We start from the raw sequence: 18,336 nt of genomic DNA, 5'->3' as shown, positions 1-18,336 counted from the left end.
ATAGAAACATCATAGCATAACATAAACATCAATTTCATGGATTAAAACATAACCCCAAATCCTAAGTTCATGATATCTAACCCACATACATTACATACATTATATTTACTCATGACCACTTGAAATTCCACCCTTACCTTAGTATAGATGAAATCTCTAGGTCCTTCTTCTTCTAGTTTCCTCTTATCCTCTTTCTCTTCTCTCTTCTTTTCTTGTTTTACAAAACTAGAATATTTTTTTTAATTATCCAGTTTTTTAAAAAAAAAATCAAAAATAACTAAATTTTTAAAAAATTTCCAAAAATGGCCATTTTTGGCCCTAAAATACACTTAGGCGCCACCCTAGTTGGCGCCTACCCTTAAGGGTAGGGCAAGTCGCCACTAGGAGTGACGCCTACCTTTAAAATGTTTTTTTTTTATATTTAATATATTTTTTTTTTAATTAGTTTAAATTTATTAATTTATATTTATTATAAATTATAATAATTTATATAATTTATAAGATATATATATATATATATATATATATATATATATATATATATATATATATATATTAATTTATATATATATTAATTTAATTTATAAGTAATTAATAGTATTTATAAATTTTTGGGAGAATTAGGGTTAATCATGTTAGGTAGGTATGACCTAATTAAAACCCTAATTCCCCCTAAGACTAATTAATCAAGTGCGACACTAATTAGGGTTAAGTACATTGGTGTACAACCTAGATCTTGTCCTATAAATGAAGTGTTATTTCCTTGCATTTTCTTCACCACTATTTCCTATCACTTTCTCTATCAAGTTGAGTTCATGGCATCCCCCAGACCGTCATCATGGGAGCGGACATCATCAAGGCGTCCGGATCCAGAACCAGTAATCTTAAAAAGGGACGGGCATGTTATTTTCTCGCCTGTGAAACCCCCAATGGAGATGAAATTTTGGAACATCCGTTCGTTGGACCAACTAAAAAGATCCTTGATGTCTTGGTTAGAGGGAGATTACCAACCTGGTGAAGTCATCAGAAGGATTCAGAGGCTTAGAAGAAGTATCTCATTTGAAACTGGAGAAACGGTATGTTCGTGGGTTGAAGTTGAAAGCGACATTGATTGCAACCAAATGATGCATGGATCAGACGACATAGTGTTAACTATTGTAATTTCCTAGATTTTAAGGGTTGTTTGTGATGTTGTTTGTGTATTTGCTATTGTTGTAGTACTTGTTCTTGTTTTAGTACTTGTTCTTGTTCCAGTATTTGTTTTTGTTTGGTAATTGTTGTTGTAATGTTAGATGTTTGTGTTTGTTGTTCCAATGTCATCTTCTATTTGGAATAAAAAGTAAAATTTATTGATAAATAGCATTGGTACACAGAGTTATGAACTAATACAACTATGTAGTCGAAGTAGATCCACGATATGGACATTTGTTCTTATTATGTCTCAGTTGTCGACATATGCTACACTTCCTCTGCATTTTCTCTGTGACGTCCATTTCAGTTCTAATGCGCCTGCTGTTTGGGCGACCACTTTTATTCCGCCGCATCGATTCTTTGTGCCAAACAATTTCCCCGTCATACTCTGGCCAATATGCCTCCAATGCTACCACCGGAAAGGGATTTTCGTATACATTGAGCAATGTTGCAACTTTGTAGATGGGAGACACTAGCGATAATGCATCGAAGTGGCTGTGTGAACACGCTGCAATGACATGGGAACAAGGCATACGATAGGCCTGAAATTGACCACAGTCGCACCAACGGTCTGGTATTAGGACCCTATACTTTTGTCTGGGCAGCCCTTGGTTGTGGTCAATTGTTTCCTTGACACTAAAAGTGTGGCCATGGCGGTCGAATTCCGTAACCCGATGGCTGCTGGCTTTGGCAGATTCCTGCCTCATAAACTTCATGCAGGCATCACTATATACTTGACTCGTCTGCAACACTTCATGCCAGCGCCTGCCTCTTGTTACGAACAACGTTGCCATCCGAAAATAGGTCGCACTCACCAATGCGGTTACCGGGAGGTTACGTATGCCCTTAAAGACGTCGTTCATTGATTCCACAAGATTTGTTGTCATGTGGCCCCACCTCACCCCATCGTCGTATGACCTAGCCCACTTTGCTCTGTCAATGTTATCGATCCACCTCCCTGCATCAGAATTTGCCAACACTATTTCCCGGCGGTAGTATTGGAATCCAGGTTGGTTTAATGCATACCCCGCGTTTATCAAATTTTGCTTCAAGAAGTTATCCTTGAACTCCCGCATAAAATTTTGAGCAATATGCCTGATGCAGTAGACATGGGTAGACGGGGGGTCATGCCAACCATTTGCTGGATTATTGTATGCACTGTCTATTGAAGCGTGCCTGTCAGAAATCACACAGATGCCAGCTTGTGGAGTCACGTGCGTTCGGAGATTCTTAAGGAAGAAACTCCAAGCAGCAGCCGTTTCTCCTTCTACCAATGCAAAGGCTATTGGGAAAATATTAGAATTTCCATCTTGTGCGACCGCCATCAGTAACGATCCTTTGTATTTCCCATACAACCAAGTTCCATCGACCTGAATAAGCGGCTTGCAGAATGTGAAACCTATGATGCAGGGACGGAATGCCCAAAAAAGTCTATGGAATATTCCATTACCTTCTAGACAAGTTCCGTCAGGGGATTGTGCCGGCAAGGTCTCCATTATAGAAACCATCCCAGGTGAATACAAATGTAGTGCAGCCAGGTAGCGCGGAAGTTGTTTGTATGATTCCTCCCAATTACCGTATACCAGTTCAATAGCCTTGGTTTTCGCTAACCAAGCCTTTCTGTACGACGGTGTATATTTGAAAACAGCAACACAATGGGAGATAATGGTTTTGACCTTGAGTGACGGGTCAGCTCTAACAAGAGGTATTATGGAATGGCAGATCATATCATGACTAAGTTTGCGATGATCCTGTGCCATGTTTGTGTTGACGCAAGTGTGAGCTTGAGAAATGGACCTTATCACCCACGCGTTATATTTCTTCTTGTACGATGCCATCAACCTAAACCCACACTCCGGATTTTTGCATAAAATAACGTATCTTTCCGGGTTTGATTTGTTAACATCGTAGTCAACACAGTTTTTCAAGTGCCAATTTTTTATTGCTAACAGGCACTCCTCCTTGGTCCGAAATTGGTCACCCTTCTTTAACTCCTCATCAGACCTCATATATGGGTTGTAGAACATATCTGATGAGGGCTCATCCTCGCCCAAGTTAAGGGTTGTGTAGTGGGCAGGCGGTGAGTACCGTTGCGCTATAGGTATTTGTACTTGGTCTTCGTCTTCGGAATCACGGTTCACCAAGTCATCAACCACGTCTTCTGCATCATTAACGACATCGTCTTCAACGGGGTGTTCAACGTCTTGTTCGTCATCAACCACAGGATAAATAACCTGTGACTGAATATTCTGAGTTGGTTGGAATTGTTCCAACACAATGTACAACACTATATAGTCGTAACCAGAATACTCATGGTTAGGAAACATGTATTGTGCCTCCATGTCATTTTGAATCAATGTCTTATAAAACCTGACTGAGCTATTTTCAGAAAAAAAAAGGTTGTTGGTAAAAAATTTGGGACACAGGTTGTCTAAGTTTGGACTCAATATTTTTTTTTCAGATAAGAGAAGTTAGCTCCTCTATTTAGACAAAAACGAGTGCAATCGGTGTTTCTAAATAGGAAGCCAGACATATCACATTCATAAGTCTCACCATTGACGTGAGCTTTGATTTTGTATTGTGATGAAGATGCCATGATATGTGAAGATTTTGTGAAGATATTGTGAAGATATATGTGAAGTGAAGATATATCTGAAGATATTATGAAGATATATGTGAAGATATTGTGAAGATATATGTGAAGATATTGTGAAGATATATGTGAAGATATTGTGAAGATATATGTGAAGATATTGTGAAGCTTTTGTGAATACCTTTGTGAAAATTTGTATGAATACTTATACTCACACATCCACCAAGCCTTCCACACGCATGCCTATCCATCTAATGTTTGTACCAATGCATGCCAACGTAGCCTGCACATAGCCTGCACCTAGCCTGCACCTACTCTGAAAGATTCCCACACATGCCAACCTAATCAAATGTCTTCACCACCTAGTTTGCAAGATTCCCACGCATGCCTTACACGTCTCACATCTTTGCATGCAACACTACCACCAAGCATTTCCCTTAGACAAGACAACTCCAGTTAATCTGTACCAATGCATGCCAACCTCGCCTGCACCTAGCCTGCACCTAGCCTGCACCTACTCTGCAAGATTCCCACGCATGCCAACCTAATCAAATGTCTTCACCACCTAGTCTGCAAGATTCCCACCTAATCAAATGCCAACCTAATATTCAATTTTATTTAAGCTTAATTATTTATTTTAAACAACTTGATTAACTAAATTGAATTAGAAACCAATTTAAACTTTCTAAAACATGTTTTACTAAAATAATATTCAAAGCATCCGAGTACCCTATTTTTCTAAAAATGTCTTCACCACCTAGTCTACAAGATCCCCACGCATGCCAACCTATCCACCTAGCCTGCACCACCTAGTCTGCAAGATTCCCACGCATGCCTTACACGTGTCACATCTTTGCATGCAACACTACCACCAAGCCTTCTCCTAGACAAGACAAGTGCAACCTAATCTGTACCAATGCATGCCAACCTATCCACCTAGCCCGCACCTAGCCTGCAAGATTCCCACGCATGCCTTACACGTGTCACATCTTCATGTGCAAATTGAAAGTGAATAACTCCATAGCGAAAAGTTAAACTTCTTGAACTTCCAATACTGAATATCACGCTTCCAATACTAAACTACCTCTTTTTTCCATTATGTGTTTAAAATAATATTCAATCTTATTTAAGCTTAATTATTTATTTTAAACAACCTGATTAACTAAATTGAATTAAAAACCAATTTAAACTTTCTAAAGTTGTTGTACTAAAATAATATTCAAAGCAAGATTTCCACGCATGCCTTACACGTGTCACATCTTTCCATCATCAAGTTCAACCAAGTCTTCCCCAAGACAAGACAAGTGCAACCTAATCTGTACCAATGCATGCCAACCTATCCACCTAGCCTGCACCTATTCTGCAAGATTCCCACGCATGCCTTACACGTGTCACATCTTTGCATCATCAGGTTCCACCAAGTCTTCCCCAAGACAAGACAAGTGCAACCTAATCTGTACCAATGCATGCCAACCTATCCACCTAGCCTGCACCTAGCCTGCGCCTATTCTGCAAGATTCCCATGCATGCCTTACACGTGTCACATCTTTGCATATTCAATCTACTTGAAAACGAGTATAAATAGAAGGTCATTCTTGCAAGTTTTCATCAACCACTAACACTTTTATTCAGAGAACTCCGGCGAAACTTCTCATCCACCAAGCTTCGTTCTACATTGCAATCATGTCTCTTCTTACCATGGGCCAAGAACACAGAGGCACTAGGGCAAACATTGCCTCATTCGTAAGTTTTTCTTGAACATTGCCTCTTTCGTATGTTTATAATTTGTTTTTTAAAAGTCCAATCTAATGATTGTTTATATTGTTTGTTTTTAAAGGATCCCAAGAAATTTCGTCAACGTTCACACCCTATACCTTATCCAGACCCATGGTGCGTACCTTACATAGAGCGTGCGGGGTTCGGTCATGTTATGCATGTCGTAAATGCCACAATTGATGTCAAATTTATTCTTGCTTTGTGTGAACGTTGGAGACCAGAGACACACACTTTTCACCTACCAACTGGTGAATGTACCGTCACACTAGAGGACGTGTACATGCTTTTGGGTCTTCGAATAAATGGTAAGCCTGTGACTGGAAATGTTCAACAGCCCAACGAAATATGTGTTCAAATGTTGGGGGTAGATCTGGTCGAGGGTGAGGGATCTGCAAAAGCAAGGGGTCAGGGTATTAAACTATCGAGCCTCTAATTCTACCACGACTCCATAACTTTGACTGAGGATTCGTCCGAACAAGAAAAGGTCATAAAAACCAGGGTTTACATTATGTTATTGTTTGGGAACTTGCTATTTCCCGAAGGGACGGGAAATAGCATAAACTTTATGTACTTGAGTTTGCTCGAGGACATTGATAGAATAAGCACGTATAGTTGGGGTTCTGCTGTATTGGCATTCCTATATAGCTCTTTGTGTAAAAATGCACAAAATGACCACTGTACAGTTTCTGGATGTGCTTTTTTGCTCCAAACATGGGGGTGGTGGAGATTGCCGAGGCTAGCCCTAGAAAATCCTAACGTCTACTCCTTCCCCTACGCAACTAGGTAAATTTATGATGTTATTTCATTTTGTATATTTATTCTATAAATATTTGTAAATAATATTATTTATTTTTTTTGTTTAGGTTCATTACAACCGGACTGGATTACAGTCTTACCCCCAAAAATAAAATTATATTTTATCGTCAACTCTTGGATCGTCTCCGAGCACAAGATGTATTACCACTAAATCACTCATCTTCTAACTAATTTATTAATATCATGCATTCTCAATAAATAACATATTTGCTTTTTTCTTTGCAGTTTATTTGGAGGCCATATTTGGGATTGGAACATCAACCCAACCCCGAAGATGCAGCTGTTTGGACAGCAAAAACGGCCATAATGCGGTTCACCACTATGGAGATGCACCAAAGTGACCGTGTCAAGCTGCAATTCGGAATGCATCAAGAAATCCCAGGCCCCCCAATGTCTTTGGAACCTTGGCATCTAAAAAAAGTCAGCCACCAATGGTATGCCCAACATTGGAAGGAATTTGCTAAGGAGTTTCGTAAAATGTGGAAAGACCGTGCCCACTATGTTCTACAATTTCCGGTGGCGCCCAACGAAATGAAGCCGACAAGGGAATATGTGGATTGGTATAGAGCAAATACAAATCCAGAAATGATTGTGTCTGACCCGTTCTATTTGGACGATCCCCGGATGCAACAACCATACTTTCAACAACAACAACCACCACAATATTCCGAACAACAACAACCACCACATTATTACCAACAACAACAACCACCACCATATTACCAACAACAACAACCACCACCTTATTACCAACAACAACCACCACCACCGTATTACCAACAACAACCACCCCAACACATGTCCACCCCCAACCAAATCAACACTACATACCACAAACTCAACCCCAATACCATGAAGATTACCAACACCAACCTCAACATTCCCACCACCATCAACAGTCCCAACACCTACCACAATATCAATCTCCCCACATCCACCAATCCCAACACTTCCATCACGACGATGTCCCGAGCTCTTCCAGTCCTCCACTTAGCCCCGACACGGGTATACAAGAGGATTACCAACAAGACTACTACACCCCCAACAAACATTGTTCTTTAACCAACCCGATTCAACCCTCAACTACCAAAGGCCACATTTCGAGGGCGCACCCAACAGGAGTCAGTTTGTCCCACCGAGACAAAGCTTTAAGGGCGCAGAGGGCACCCGCCTTTCCTACAGCACTGAAGGGACTTCAACCCAACCACAACGGCAAACGGCAAGGGGACGCGTTAGGACTAGGGGTGGTAATAGGGATGCACCACCACCACGTGAGCCGTCTAGACGAGTAGTTAGACCTCCCCCGTGCGGATCGTACCAGGGACCGCATCATATGTGATAAATCCCAAATTAATAATGCATTTTAATCATATATTTATAATATTTGTCTTGTGTATTATTTTAATATAAATATATTGTTTAATCTATACAAAATATTATTTATTTACATGTATATAAATTATTTTTTTTCCAAAAATTTATAAATACTATTAATTACTTATAAATTAAATTAATATATATAACTTAATATATATATATATATATATATATATATATATATATATATATATATATATATATCTTGTAAATTATATAAATTATTATAATTTATAATAAATATAAATTAATAAATTTAAACTAATTTAAAAAAAACATATTAAATATAAAAAAAAAAAATCATTTTAAAGGTAGGCGCCACTCCTAGTGGCGACTTGCCCTACCCTTAAGGGTAGGCGCCAACTAGGGTGGCGCCTAAGTGTATTTTAGGGCCAAAAATGGCCATTTTTGGAATTTTTTTTAAAATTTAGTTATTTTTGAATTTTTTTTTTTAAAAATTGGATAATTAAAAAAAATATTCACAAAACTAACTCTAATCTCTAAAACCCTTAATATCTTTTTAACTCATAATGGGCTTAACCCATTTATCCACCCATTCTAATTAATTAGGCCCATTACTAGACAATTACTATTTCTACTCATAAAATTCAATTATTCAAATAACACATATATTCAAATAATTCAAATAATCACCATAACACATATTTAATTAATTATCACACCAAATAATGATTAATTAAAATAAACATCTAATAAATAAATACAGAAATTAAATCGGGGTGTTACAACTCTCCCCCACTTGAAATATTTTCGTCCTCGAAAATTACCTCAAGCAAACAACTCGGGATATGAATCCCTCATCTGACTCTCAAGCTCCCACGTCACATTTCCACTAGCCGGTCCTCCCCAAACGACTTTCACCAAGCGATCTCTTTACCACGAAGTTGTTTCACCTCTCTATCTTCTATCCGCATTGGTAATGTCTCCACGGTAAAATTATCTCTAACCTCAACATCATCTAATTGGACAACATGCGAAGGATCCACAATGTATCTCCTCAATTGAGACACGTGAAACACAACATGGAGATTAGCAAGTGACGACAGCAACGTAATCCGATAAGCCACATCACCTACTTTCTTGGAAATCTGATACGGACCAATAAAATGCAGCGTCAACTTACGCGACTTTATGCTCTACCAACACCATTTACTGGAGTAACTCTTAAAAACATATGATCATCTACCTCAAACTCAAGCACTTTCCTTCTCTTGTCATGGTAACTCTTCTGATGACTCTGAGAAACCTTCATCTTCTCTCTGATCATTTTAATCTTATCAGTAGTCTGTTGAACTATCTTAGGTCCAACCATAACACTCTCTCCAGATTCGTACCAACACAAAGGCGTCCTACACCTTCTACTATACAAAGCTTCAAACGGAGCCATACCAATACTCGAATGAACACTATGGTTGTAGGTAAACTCAATCAAAGGCAAATAACTATCCCAAGCACCTCCCTGTTCCAAAAACACAAGCTCTTAAAAGATCCTCAAGCGACTGAATCATCCTTTCAGTCTAACCATCTGTCTACGGATGATAAGCAAAACTCAAACACAACTTTGTACCCAAAACATGTTGCGAACCTTCCCAAAATCTCGAAGTAAACCTCGCATCCCTCTCTGACACAATGCTAGACGGAATACCATGCAAACTGACAATTTTCTCAATATACAGCTTTGCAAGCCTCTCCATCGGATAATCCATTCTAATCGGAATAAAGTGAGTAGATTTCTTAAACCTGTCCATAATAACCCAAATAGCTTCACAATTACTCGGAGTCCTAGGTAAACCAGAAACAAAATCCATAGAAATACTATTCCATTTCCATTCAAGAATAGATAACGGTTGTAACAAACCAGACGACTTCTGATGCTCAATCTTCGATTTCTGACAAATCAAACACGAATACACAAATTCCGCAATCTCTTTCTTCATACCAGGCCACCAAAACAATTTCCTCAAATCTTGATACATCTTAGTAGCACCAGGATGAATACTCAAACCACTACCATTTCCTTCATCAAGAATCCTCTTTCTAAAATCCGAAACATCGGGAACACAAACTCTAGCATGACACCTCATGATACCATTCTCATCAATCCGAAAATCACCATCTTTACCTTGATTGATCATCGTCAGTCGATCTACCAAAACCAAATCAGATTTCTGACCTTCTCGAATCTCATCCAAAATTCCACTAGTAAGCTTCAACATACCAAGCTTCACTCCAAAAGAAGTCTCTTCACAAACCAAACTCATATCTCGAAATTGTTCAAGCAAATCCAATTCTCGCACCATCAACATCGACATATGCAAAGATTTCCTACTCAAAGCGTCGACTACAACATTCGCTTTTCCAGGATGGTAATTTAAACCAAAATCATAATCCTTCAAGAATTCCAACCATCTCCTTTGCCTCATATTCAACTCTTTCTGATCGAACAAATACTTCAAACTCTTGTGATCACTAAACACATCGAATCTCAACCCAAACAAATAATATCTCCAAATCTTCAAAACAAACACAACAACAGCTAATTCCAAATCATGAGTCGGATAATTCCTCTCATGCATTTTAAGTTGCCTTGAAGCATAAGCTACAACTTGTTGATTCTACATTACCACACCTCATAAACCCATCAAAGAAGCATCACAATACATAACAAATGGTTCTGATGGATTCAGTAAAATCAAAACAGGAGCAGCAGTCAATCTCCTCTTTAGCTCTTGAAAACTAGCTTCACACTGTGCAGTCCAAATTAAAGCTTGACCTTTCCTAGTCAATTGCGTTAATGACAAAGATAACTTAGAAAAGCCTTCAATAAACTTTTGATAATAACTTGCCAAACCAAGAAAACTACAAATCTCAAACACAGATTTCAGTGCTTCCCATTAAGATATAGCCTCAATCTTAGAAGGATCAACTGAAATACCACTACTAGAGATCACATGGACAAGGAAACTCACTTCCTTCAACCAAAACTCGCACTTCGAAAGTTTAGCAAACAACTGCTTCTCTTTCAATACAGATAAAACAATCCTCAAATGCTCAGCATGATCCTCTTCACTCTTCGAATAGATCAAAATATTATCGATAAACACAACAACAAACTTATCAACATATTTTTGAAAAATACGATTCTTGTACTCCATAAATACACCAGGTGCATTCATCACACCGAAAGGCATCACCAAATACTCATAGTGTCCATACCTTGTTCTAAAAGCAGTCTTCTGAATACCTTCAGCTTTCACACGAATCTGATGATACCCAGACCTTAAATCAGTATTGCTAAACACACAAGCACCAACCAACTGATCCATCAAATAATCAATCCTCAGAAGCGGACACTTATTCTTAATAGTAACCTTATTCAGTTGTTTGTAATCCATACACAACCTCATAGTACCTTCTTTCTTCTTAACTAACAAGACAGGTACACCCCACGGTGACACACTCGGACGAGTAAACCTCTTATCAATCAAATCCTCTAGTTGACTCTTCAACTCTTTCAACTCAGATGGTGACACCCGATATGGAGCCATCGATATTGAACTAGTACCAGGAATCAAATCAATCGTGAACTCAACTTCACGTTCAGGCGACAAATTGCTAACCTCATCAGGAAACACTTCAGGAAAATCACGAAAACTGGAAATTCACCCATTGTTCCATTTTCACTAAGCTTCAAACTTTCCACCAACATAAACACTTCAGTACCATCTCGCACAAATTCATTCACTTGTTGAGTAGACAAGAATAAATCACCTTCCTTCTCTGGCTCAAGAAAAAGAACAGCTTTCTCAAAAAAACTGATATAGACGTGGTTGGCCCTTAACCAGTCCATTCCCAAAATAACATCAAGTTGACTCAATGGAAGACACACTAAATCAACTTCAAAATCTTTATCACAAATACTCAACGGACATTTCAAACAAACTGATGAAGTAGTCACTGAACCCATAGCTGGAGTATCAATAGCCATGCTTCTACGCATAAGAGATAATTCAAGATTCAATCTCTTAGCACAATCCAAAGAAATAAAAGAATGCATCGCATTGGTATCAATAATAGCAATCAAAGGCATATTATTAACAAAGCATGTACCTCGAATCAATCTCTCCTCAGCAGAAGTATCAGTACCGGACAATGCAAACACTTTCCCTTTGGCTTGCTCCTTCTTCGGCTTGTTGCACTTGTACTAATGTGCCCTTGCTCACCACAGTTGTAGCAAGTCACATTCGAACCAACTCTGCAATCAAAAGATTTGTGACCTTGCTTGCCACACTTGAAACAAGTCACATCGCCCTTAGGACACTCGGAAGCATGATGTCCCTTAACACCACATCTGAAGCACTTGACAGGAGTGTGAGATCCTCCCCCACTCGGCTTCTTGCCATCACCAGTTTTCTTCTTACCATCATACGACTTCCCTCGGAATTGCCATTTTCCTTTCTTATCATGCAAGGACTTGTAATATGAAACACTCTCACGACTATCCTCATCATAGATCCTACTCTTGTTAACCAAATCAAAAAATCTCGTAATCTGTTGGTAACTCATTGCCTTCTTGATATCAGGTCTCAAGCCATTCACAAACTTAAGACACTTTGATCTCTCAGCATTAGCAGTATTGTAATGGGGACAAAATTTGATAAACTCCTCAAACTTTGTAGCATACTCAGCTATGATACCATTACCTTGCTTCAACTCAAGGAGTTCAATTTGATTTATTCCACGAACATCTTCTGGAAAATACTTCTCCAAAAAAGCATCACGGAAAAGTGCCCAAGTCACTTCAATGCCATCCTCATCAAATCTCTGAATAGTGTTGCACCGCCAATCCTCAGCTTCTTTCTCAAGCATATGAGTGTCAAACTGCACCTTCTGCGCATCTGAACAGTTCATAACTCGAAAGATTTTCTCAATCGCCTTTAACCACTCTTGAGCTTTGTCAGGTTCATGAGCTCCTTCAAAAGTTGGCGGATTGTTCCTTTGGAACTTCCCCAAAGCACGAAACTCATCAACCTATATATATCATATAGCAACTATTAGGATCATAGAAACAAGATTCTAAACTCCACTAATTTTCACCAAAATTCCAAATCAACCATTTTCAAGTAAAACTCAAACATGCAGTTATACACCAAATCATGTTCTATACACATACCCATTCATGGAATTCATTATAGAAACATCATAGCATAACATAAACATCAATTTCATGGGTTAAAACATAAACACATGTTAGGGTTTCTCAAAAATCAAAATCCCCAAATCCTAAGTTCATGATATCTAACTCACATACATTACATACATTATGTTTATCCATTACTACTTGAAATTCCACCCTTACCTTAGTATAGATGAAATCTCTAAGTCTTTCTTCTTCTAGTTTCCTCTTCTCCTATTTCTCTTCTCTTCTCTCTTCTTCTCTTATTTTTACAAAACTAACTCTAATCTCTAAAACTCCTACTATCTTTTTAACTCATAATGGGCTTAACCCAGTTATCCACCCATTCTAATTAATTAGGCCCATTACTAGACAATTGTTATTTCTACTCATAAAATTAAATTATTCAAATAACACATATATTCAAATAATCACCAGAACACATATTTAATAAATTATCACTCCAAATAATGATTAATTAAAATAAACACCTAATAAATAAATACGGAAATTAAATCAGGGTGTTACAATAATATTCAGTTTGATTAAACAGAATAACGAAGAGATAAGAGAATAAAAGTTGGTAAAGATTATGGACCTGATTGCACGGTTTATCCATCACATGATGTTTATGTAAACATCCAAGATGCCTTTTAAGCCTTAAATTAAGATTTATAGAAATAAGTCATAAATGATGAAATGAACTCTCTATTGTCTAATAAGACCATACATTTTGTAGAATTTCCTCCTAGTTGCAAACATCTAGGTTGTATATGAATTAAAAAAAAAACTGATGGAGCCATTAATAAATAAAAGACTTGCCTTATAACAAAATGTTTTAGTCAAATAGAAAATATTAATTTCTTTGACACCTTTTCTCCATTCTGCAGGATGACATCCATTAGGATACAAATATCATTTTCTTTTATTCTCAATTTAGTGGTACACTAAATAGGCCTTAAAAATATTTTTCTAAATGGTGGTATGAATGAATAAATCTATATAATAGTCTAAAGACTTTGTAATTTGTAGTGTTATATTTGGTGAAGTCCTATATTATGGCGCCCTCTCCTAACAATTGAGCCTCTCCAGCCAAATTCAAAGGAACCGATCTAGGGATCCATCCAATGTGGAAGTTAAATGAGATAAAGTCCTCGCTGACTCTAGAAGTATATGCGGTCAATAACCTCCCTAATAAGGGGTAAAAATTAAGATCGTGTCCAAGGGGGCCAAAAACCCTATCCCACGAGAATCCCTATAAATACCTTACCCCTTAAAGGGAAAGGGACAGAGACTCAAGTCAAACACGCTTACTACTACTCAGAGAGCTCCACGCTCCTATTAGCCCGAACATTATAAAGGTAACCGTTCGTCGACTACCAACAGGGTCTCTCACCTCACGTGAGTTGGTCCCTCAAATATTCTTAAAAACTATCATAAAAGGATACTCGTTGTCATGAGTTAGCCCTCATCGTCCCAACTTGTAATATATTTGCTAGGGCCTTTGAGTCTCTATGTCCTTGCATGGGGAACATGCACACACCTGTACATTTTCGACAATACATAATTCATGGACAAGAACATAAGGTTTGTAAGTTAGATAAGTCTCTGCATGATCTTAAACAAGCTTCTAGCAATGATATGAAAATTTTCACAATTTAACTAATCGAATAGATTTAAAGTGAAAGAATGTGATAAAGTATTTACTACAGTTAAAAAATAGCATTTACATGATCATATGTCTCTATTTAAATTATTTTCTCATATTTGGTTCAACCATACCCAAGAGAAATTAATATAATCATTATTATTAAAATTATTAGGTCATAAAAGATAATTTCTTTGGATCTCACAATGTTGAAGAAGATATTAAACAAATATAAATATTTTAAGTGTTAATATGTTTGCCCATCAGATGATATGTGTTTAACTCTTTTAGAACACTAGTAAAAGTGTAATAAAAACTCAATATGCGAGTATCACTTGTCGCCTCAAGTATGCTATAGATTGGATCAGACCATACATTGCATATTTCAGGAGACTATTAGGCATGTTTATTAGTAGACTTGGTATATAAAGAAATTTCACGTTATTGACATGTTTATGAGATACCTAAAAAGAATTATTGACCTTGGATTATATTATTATTTGATGTTATTCTCAAATAATATAATGACATCGAATGAAACATCTTGTTAGATTATTATAAAGAAACCAATGGCTATATATTTAAAATTTTATTGGAGGAGTTGTCTCTTCAAAATACAAATAACCAATCGTCGTGGCTGGAAAATTACATAGTCGCCATCATCTTTTATTTGTTCCTAATAAACAGAAAAATCATGATAAAACCTAAAATTAAGGATAAGATATTAGAGTTTAGGAGCCAGTTAAGAAAGAGGAACCCCTCACTTCCATTGTATCCAATGAGAGTCTTATCTAGTTCTAGGATTAAGGGTGTTTGTTTGTTTAGATTATTTATTCTTGTCTGGCTACTTATTTATTTATTAACCAGAGAATTACTTTATTATTTTTGTAAGAAAAGATCATTTAGTTACAATAAGGACCAAACAATATTTTTTTTATAATTGTACTTGCTAGAGTGTTTCAACTCCATGTCTATGTACCTTCAAGCAATATGAAGGATCAGAGTACCGTAGTTCGGCTAAAAAATATTTGTTGGTTTGTTGTTTTTAGATTTTGAAAGTTCTCAACGCATCAGGGATGGAAAAAAGTTTGTTTGAAAAATGTCTGAATGCACAAGGGCAAAGAACAAGATATTTGTGTGAGTTTGAATTGATTTTATATTGGTTATTATTGATTGAAAAAAATGATAGGATTAGTTTGACTTAAAAATTAGTGTGAATGATATATACATACATATATATATATATATATATATATATATATATATATATATATATATATATATATATATATATATATATATATATATATATATATATATATATATATATATATATATATATTTGATTTATGAAATTGAACAAGTTAGTGAAGACATATAAAGAGAATTATTTGATATTTTATTTTTGATATTTTTATTTTATTATTTAATCCTAATTACTACTTATTTTAACTAACCTAATTAAACCCTAATATTACCCTAAAATCAGAATCCTAATTGACTAATCATTTAATCACCTAATTAGCTAATACTAATATTTTTTTGTATTATCATATTAATTATAAGAGAATAGTCATAACAAGATAATTAATTTATAAATTGTTTTTATTAAACTAATTATACTAATATTAGTCCTAGTAATACTATTAATCAAGATTAGCCTAATGATAATAATTATATTTACAAATGTATTATAAATAAAATGGAGAAATTAATTAATTAGGCAAGAGGTGTATTTGTAGTTGAGAAGACGATGTTGCTGTTTTTTTCTGAAAAATTAAAATCATGTACAGGAAGTGAAAGAAGGAGATTTTTTTATTGCACTTTTTGATTTAATTTCTTTTGTGTTTTAATAATAATAGTTGGTGTTGTTCTTTAGTGTGAAGAGTAACAATTTTAGGGATTGAATTTGTGAATTGTAGATGAAAAAAAGTATAGAAAACTTGTGGTATTTGTACATAAGAATTAAGTCAAAAATTGAATGAGATTTGTCAATTTTTGGAATGATTTCATCTGATTTGATTTTATTTATTTCGTCATGGCTAAGTAAACGAATCTGGATGGATTCATGACCTTTTTAAATGAATTAAATAAAAATTTATTTTAATAAGTTTTGATAATAATAATAATAATTAAAAAAATAAAAATATAATGTGATAAATGTAATAATAAAAAGACTTTAATTTTTTATTTATTTTATATTAATTTTTCTTGATTTTTAGACAAAAAAACATGAGAAAATAATAATATAATAATTATTAAAAATAAATTAATATAAAATTCGAAAATAATAAATAATAAATAAAAATATGCAATTTTTAATTATAAAATAATGTAAAAAAAAGGTAAAAACATAAAATAAAATAAAAAAATAAAACTCTAAAAGTGGGGAAAATGAGAATCAGACTTAAGACCTCTCCCTTGTAACTTCTTATGCATGTTGCAGATGCCCATGCTTTGATTCGAAAGCCATGGCCAATGATGAATCCCCAGTAAGATTAGAGTCTTTCATTCCTCCTTCCTTCAGTCCAGTTTGAACCCGTCCCAGCAACAAATACTTTCCTACTTACTGCAAGGTGAGGCTCTGCCATTCCCTTAGAATCCACTCCGGGTCGGAGGAGCAGCTAGTCCAACTTCTTGAGTAGCTGAGATATTGAACAACGAACGAGCAAGCTACCTTGCCTCACCCTAAGATGAGAGGGAAGGTCGATTTGACTCGAATCCTGGACCTGATCTTTAATCCTACACCGGTTAATGATGTGATGGGATAAGTTTTATTTTCATCAATGCTGACCCAGTCGAGGCTCGTCCATGCCCAATACCAATGGACAAACGTCTTATCTGCCCCTAGCTCTATAATACACCAGTCTTCCCCACTCCCTGAAATCCCTCTTATCCTTGGCATAATCCTCTTTCTGAACTCGAGTCTGGAGTTCAGCGGCTTTCGTCATTGACGAAGACATGTGTTAATAAGACAAAGACGTGGGGAAGGAGTCTATGGCTTTTCATAAATCGAAAAGCTTTCAGTCCTTGAATGAATCAGTAACAATGAAGTCGTGGAATGAGGGATCAATAAACAGATAGGGAGGGGAATGGCCTTTCCATTATTGGTGGACCTTCCCTTGAATTGAACTGGTCACGAAGCTCTCCATTGAGGTGTTTAGGTTCTGGAATTCCATCTCTAGTTGGGGGTTTCAGTTCGAAGGTTATCAAATATGGTGCAGGTTCATCTCTCTCGACCAGTTCAGGTTCAAGGGAAGGGTGATCGAGGGGACCCCGACTTTAGATCTATTTCTTCTCTATTCTATGGCGATAGGTTTCTTTCGTATCAAGAGTGTGTTGGGGAGGCCAGGGAAAGACAGATTGGATCGAGAGGCGATGCCTACTCGACTCGTTACCACTAAATGACGAAGCCAAGAGTGGAAGGAGGGACTTGAACCCTCAACCTCAGCCTTGGCAAGGCTATGCTCTACCATTAAGCTATTTCCGCCATCTACGGTAGTGGCGAAGCACTACTGAGCACTTAACGTATCACTTGATATAGACGACTTCTGTTTTTCCGCCAGACCATACTCTTAACCTTCGATCGAGATACGAGCACGAGTAGGTAGGCGGCTAGGGGGAGGGGCAACTTCCTTTTCAATAAATCTTCGGCCGCTCAGTTCCACTATTGGTGTGAGTTATAAGGAAGGCATCTTGGTCTCGAGTCGAGCTAGGGCGTCATTTCATTCTCGTAAT

General features: G+C 36.6%; 2 protein-coding genes and 1 non-coding gene across 3 annotated transcripts; all 3 read right to left on the bottom strand.

The window, feature by feature from the left end:
* Positions 1-8,631: 8,631 nt before the first annotated feature.
* LOC127082630 (uncharacterized) lies at positions 8,632-10,080 on the bottom strand. Its single transcript, XM_051022860.1, has 4 exons — positions 9,841-10,080; positions 9,383-9,663; positions 8,961-9,180; positions 8,632-8,862 (listed from the first exon to the last, which is right to left on the bottom strand). The coding sequence occupies exons 1-4, from the start codon at positions 10,078-10,080 to the stop codon at positions 8,632-8,634; spliced, it is 972 nt and encodes a 323-aa protein (XP_050878817.1).
* A 1,810-nt stretch (positions 10,081-11,890) lies between these two features.
* LOC127082629 (uncharacterized) lies at positions 11,891-13,109 on the bottom strand. The gene is made up of 2 exons (XM_051022858.1): positions 13,095-13,109; positions 11,891-12,805 (listed from the first exon to the last, which is right to left on the bottom strand). The coding sequence occupies exons 1-2, from the start codon at positions 13,107-13,109 to the stop codon at positions 11,891-11,893; spliced, it is 930 nt and encodes a 309-aa protein (XP_050878815.1).
* Positions 13,110-18,016: 4,907 nt separating this feature from the next.
* Positions 18,017-18,088, bottom strand: TRNAG-GCC (transfer RNA glycine (anticodon GCC)). The gene has a single exon. It is a non-coding gene; the product is annotated as a tRNA-Gly (tRNA).
* Between the last annotated feature and the right edge of the window lie 248 nt (positions 18,089-18,336).

This window comes from Lathyrus oleraceus, chromosome 5 (genome assembly GCF_024323335.1).
Source record: "Lathyrus oleraceus cultivar Zhongwan6 chromosome 5, CAAS_Psat_ZW6_1.0, whole genome shotgun sequence".
NCBI classification, from domain to species: Eukaryota; Viridiplantae; Streptophyta; class Magnoliopsida; order Fabales; family Fabaceae; genus Lathyrus; species Lathyrus oleraceus.
This window is presented reverse-complemented; position numbering and strand designations above follow the sequence as displayed.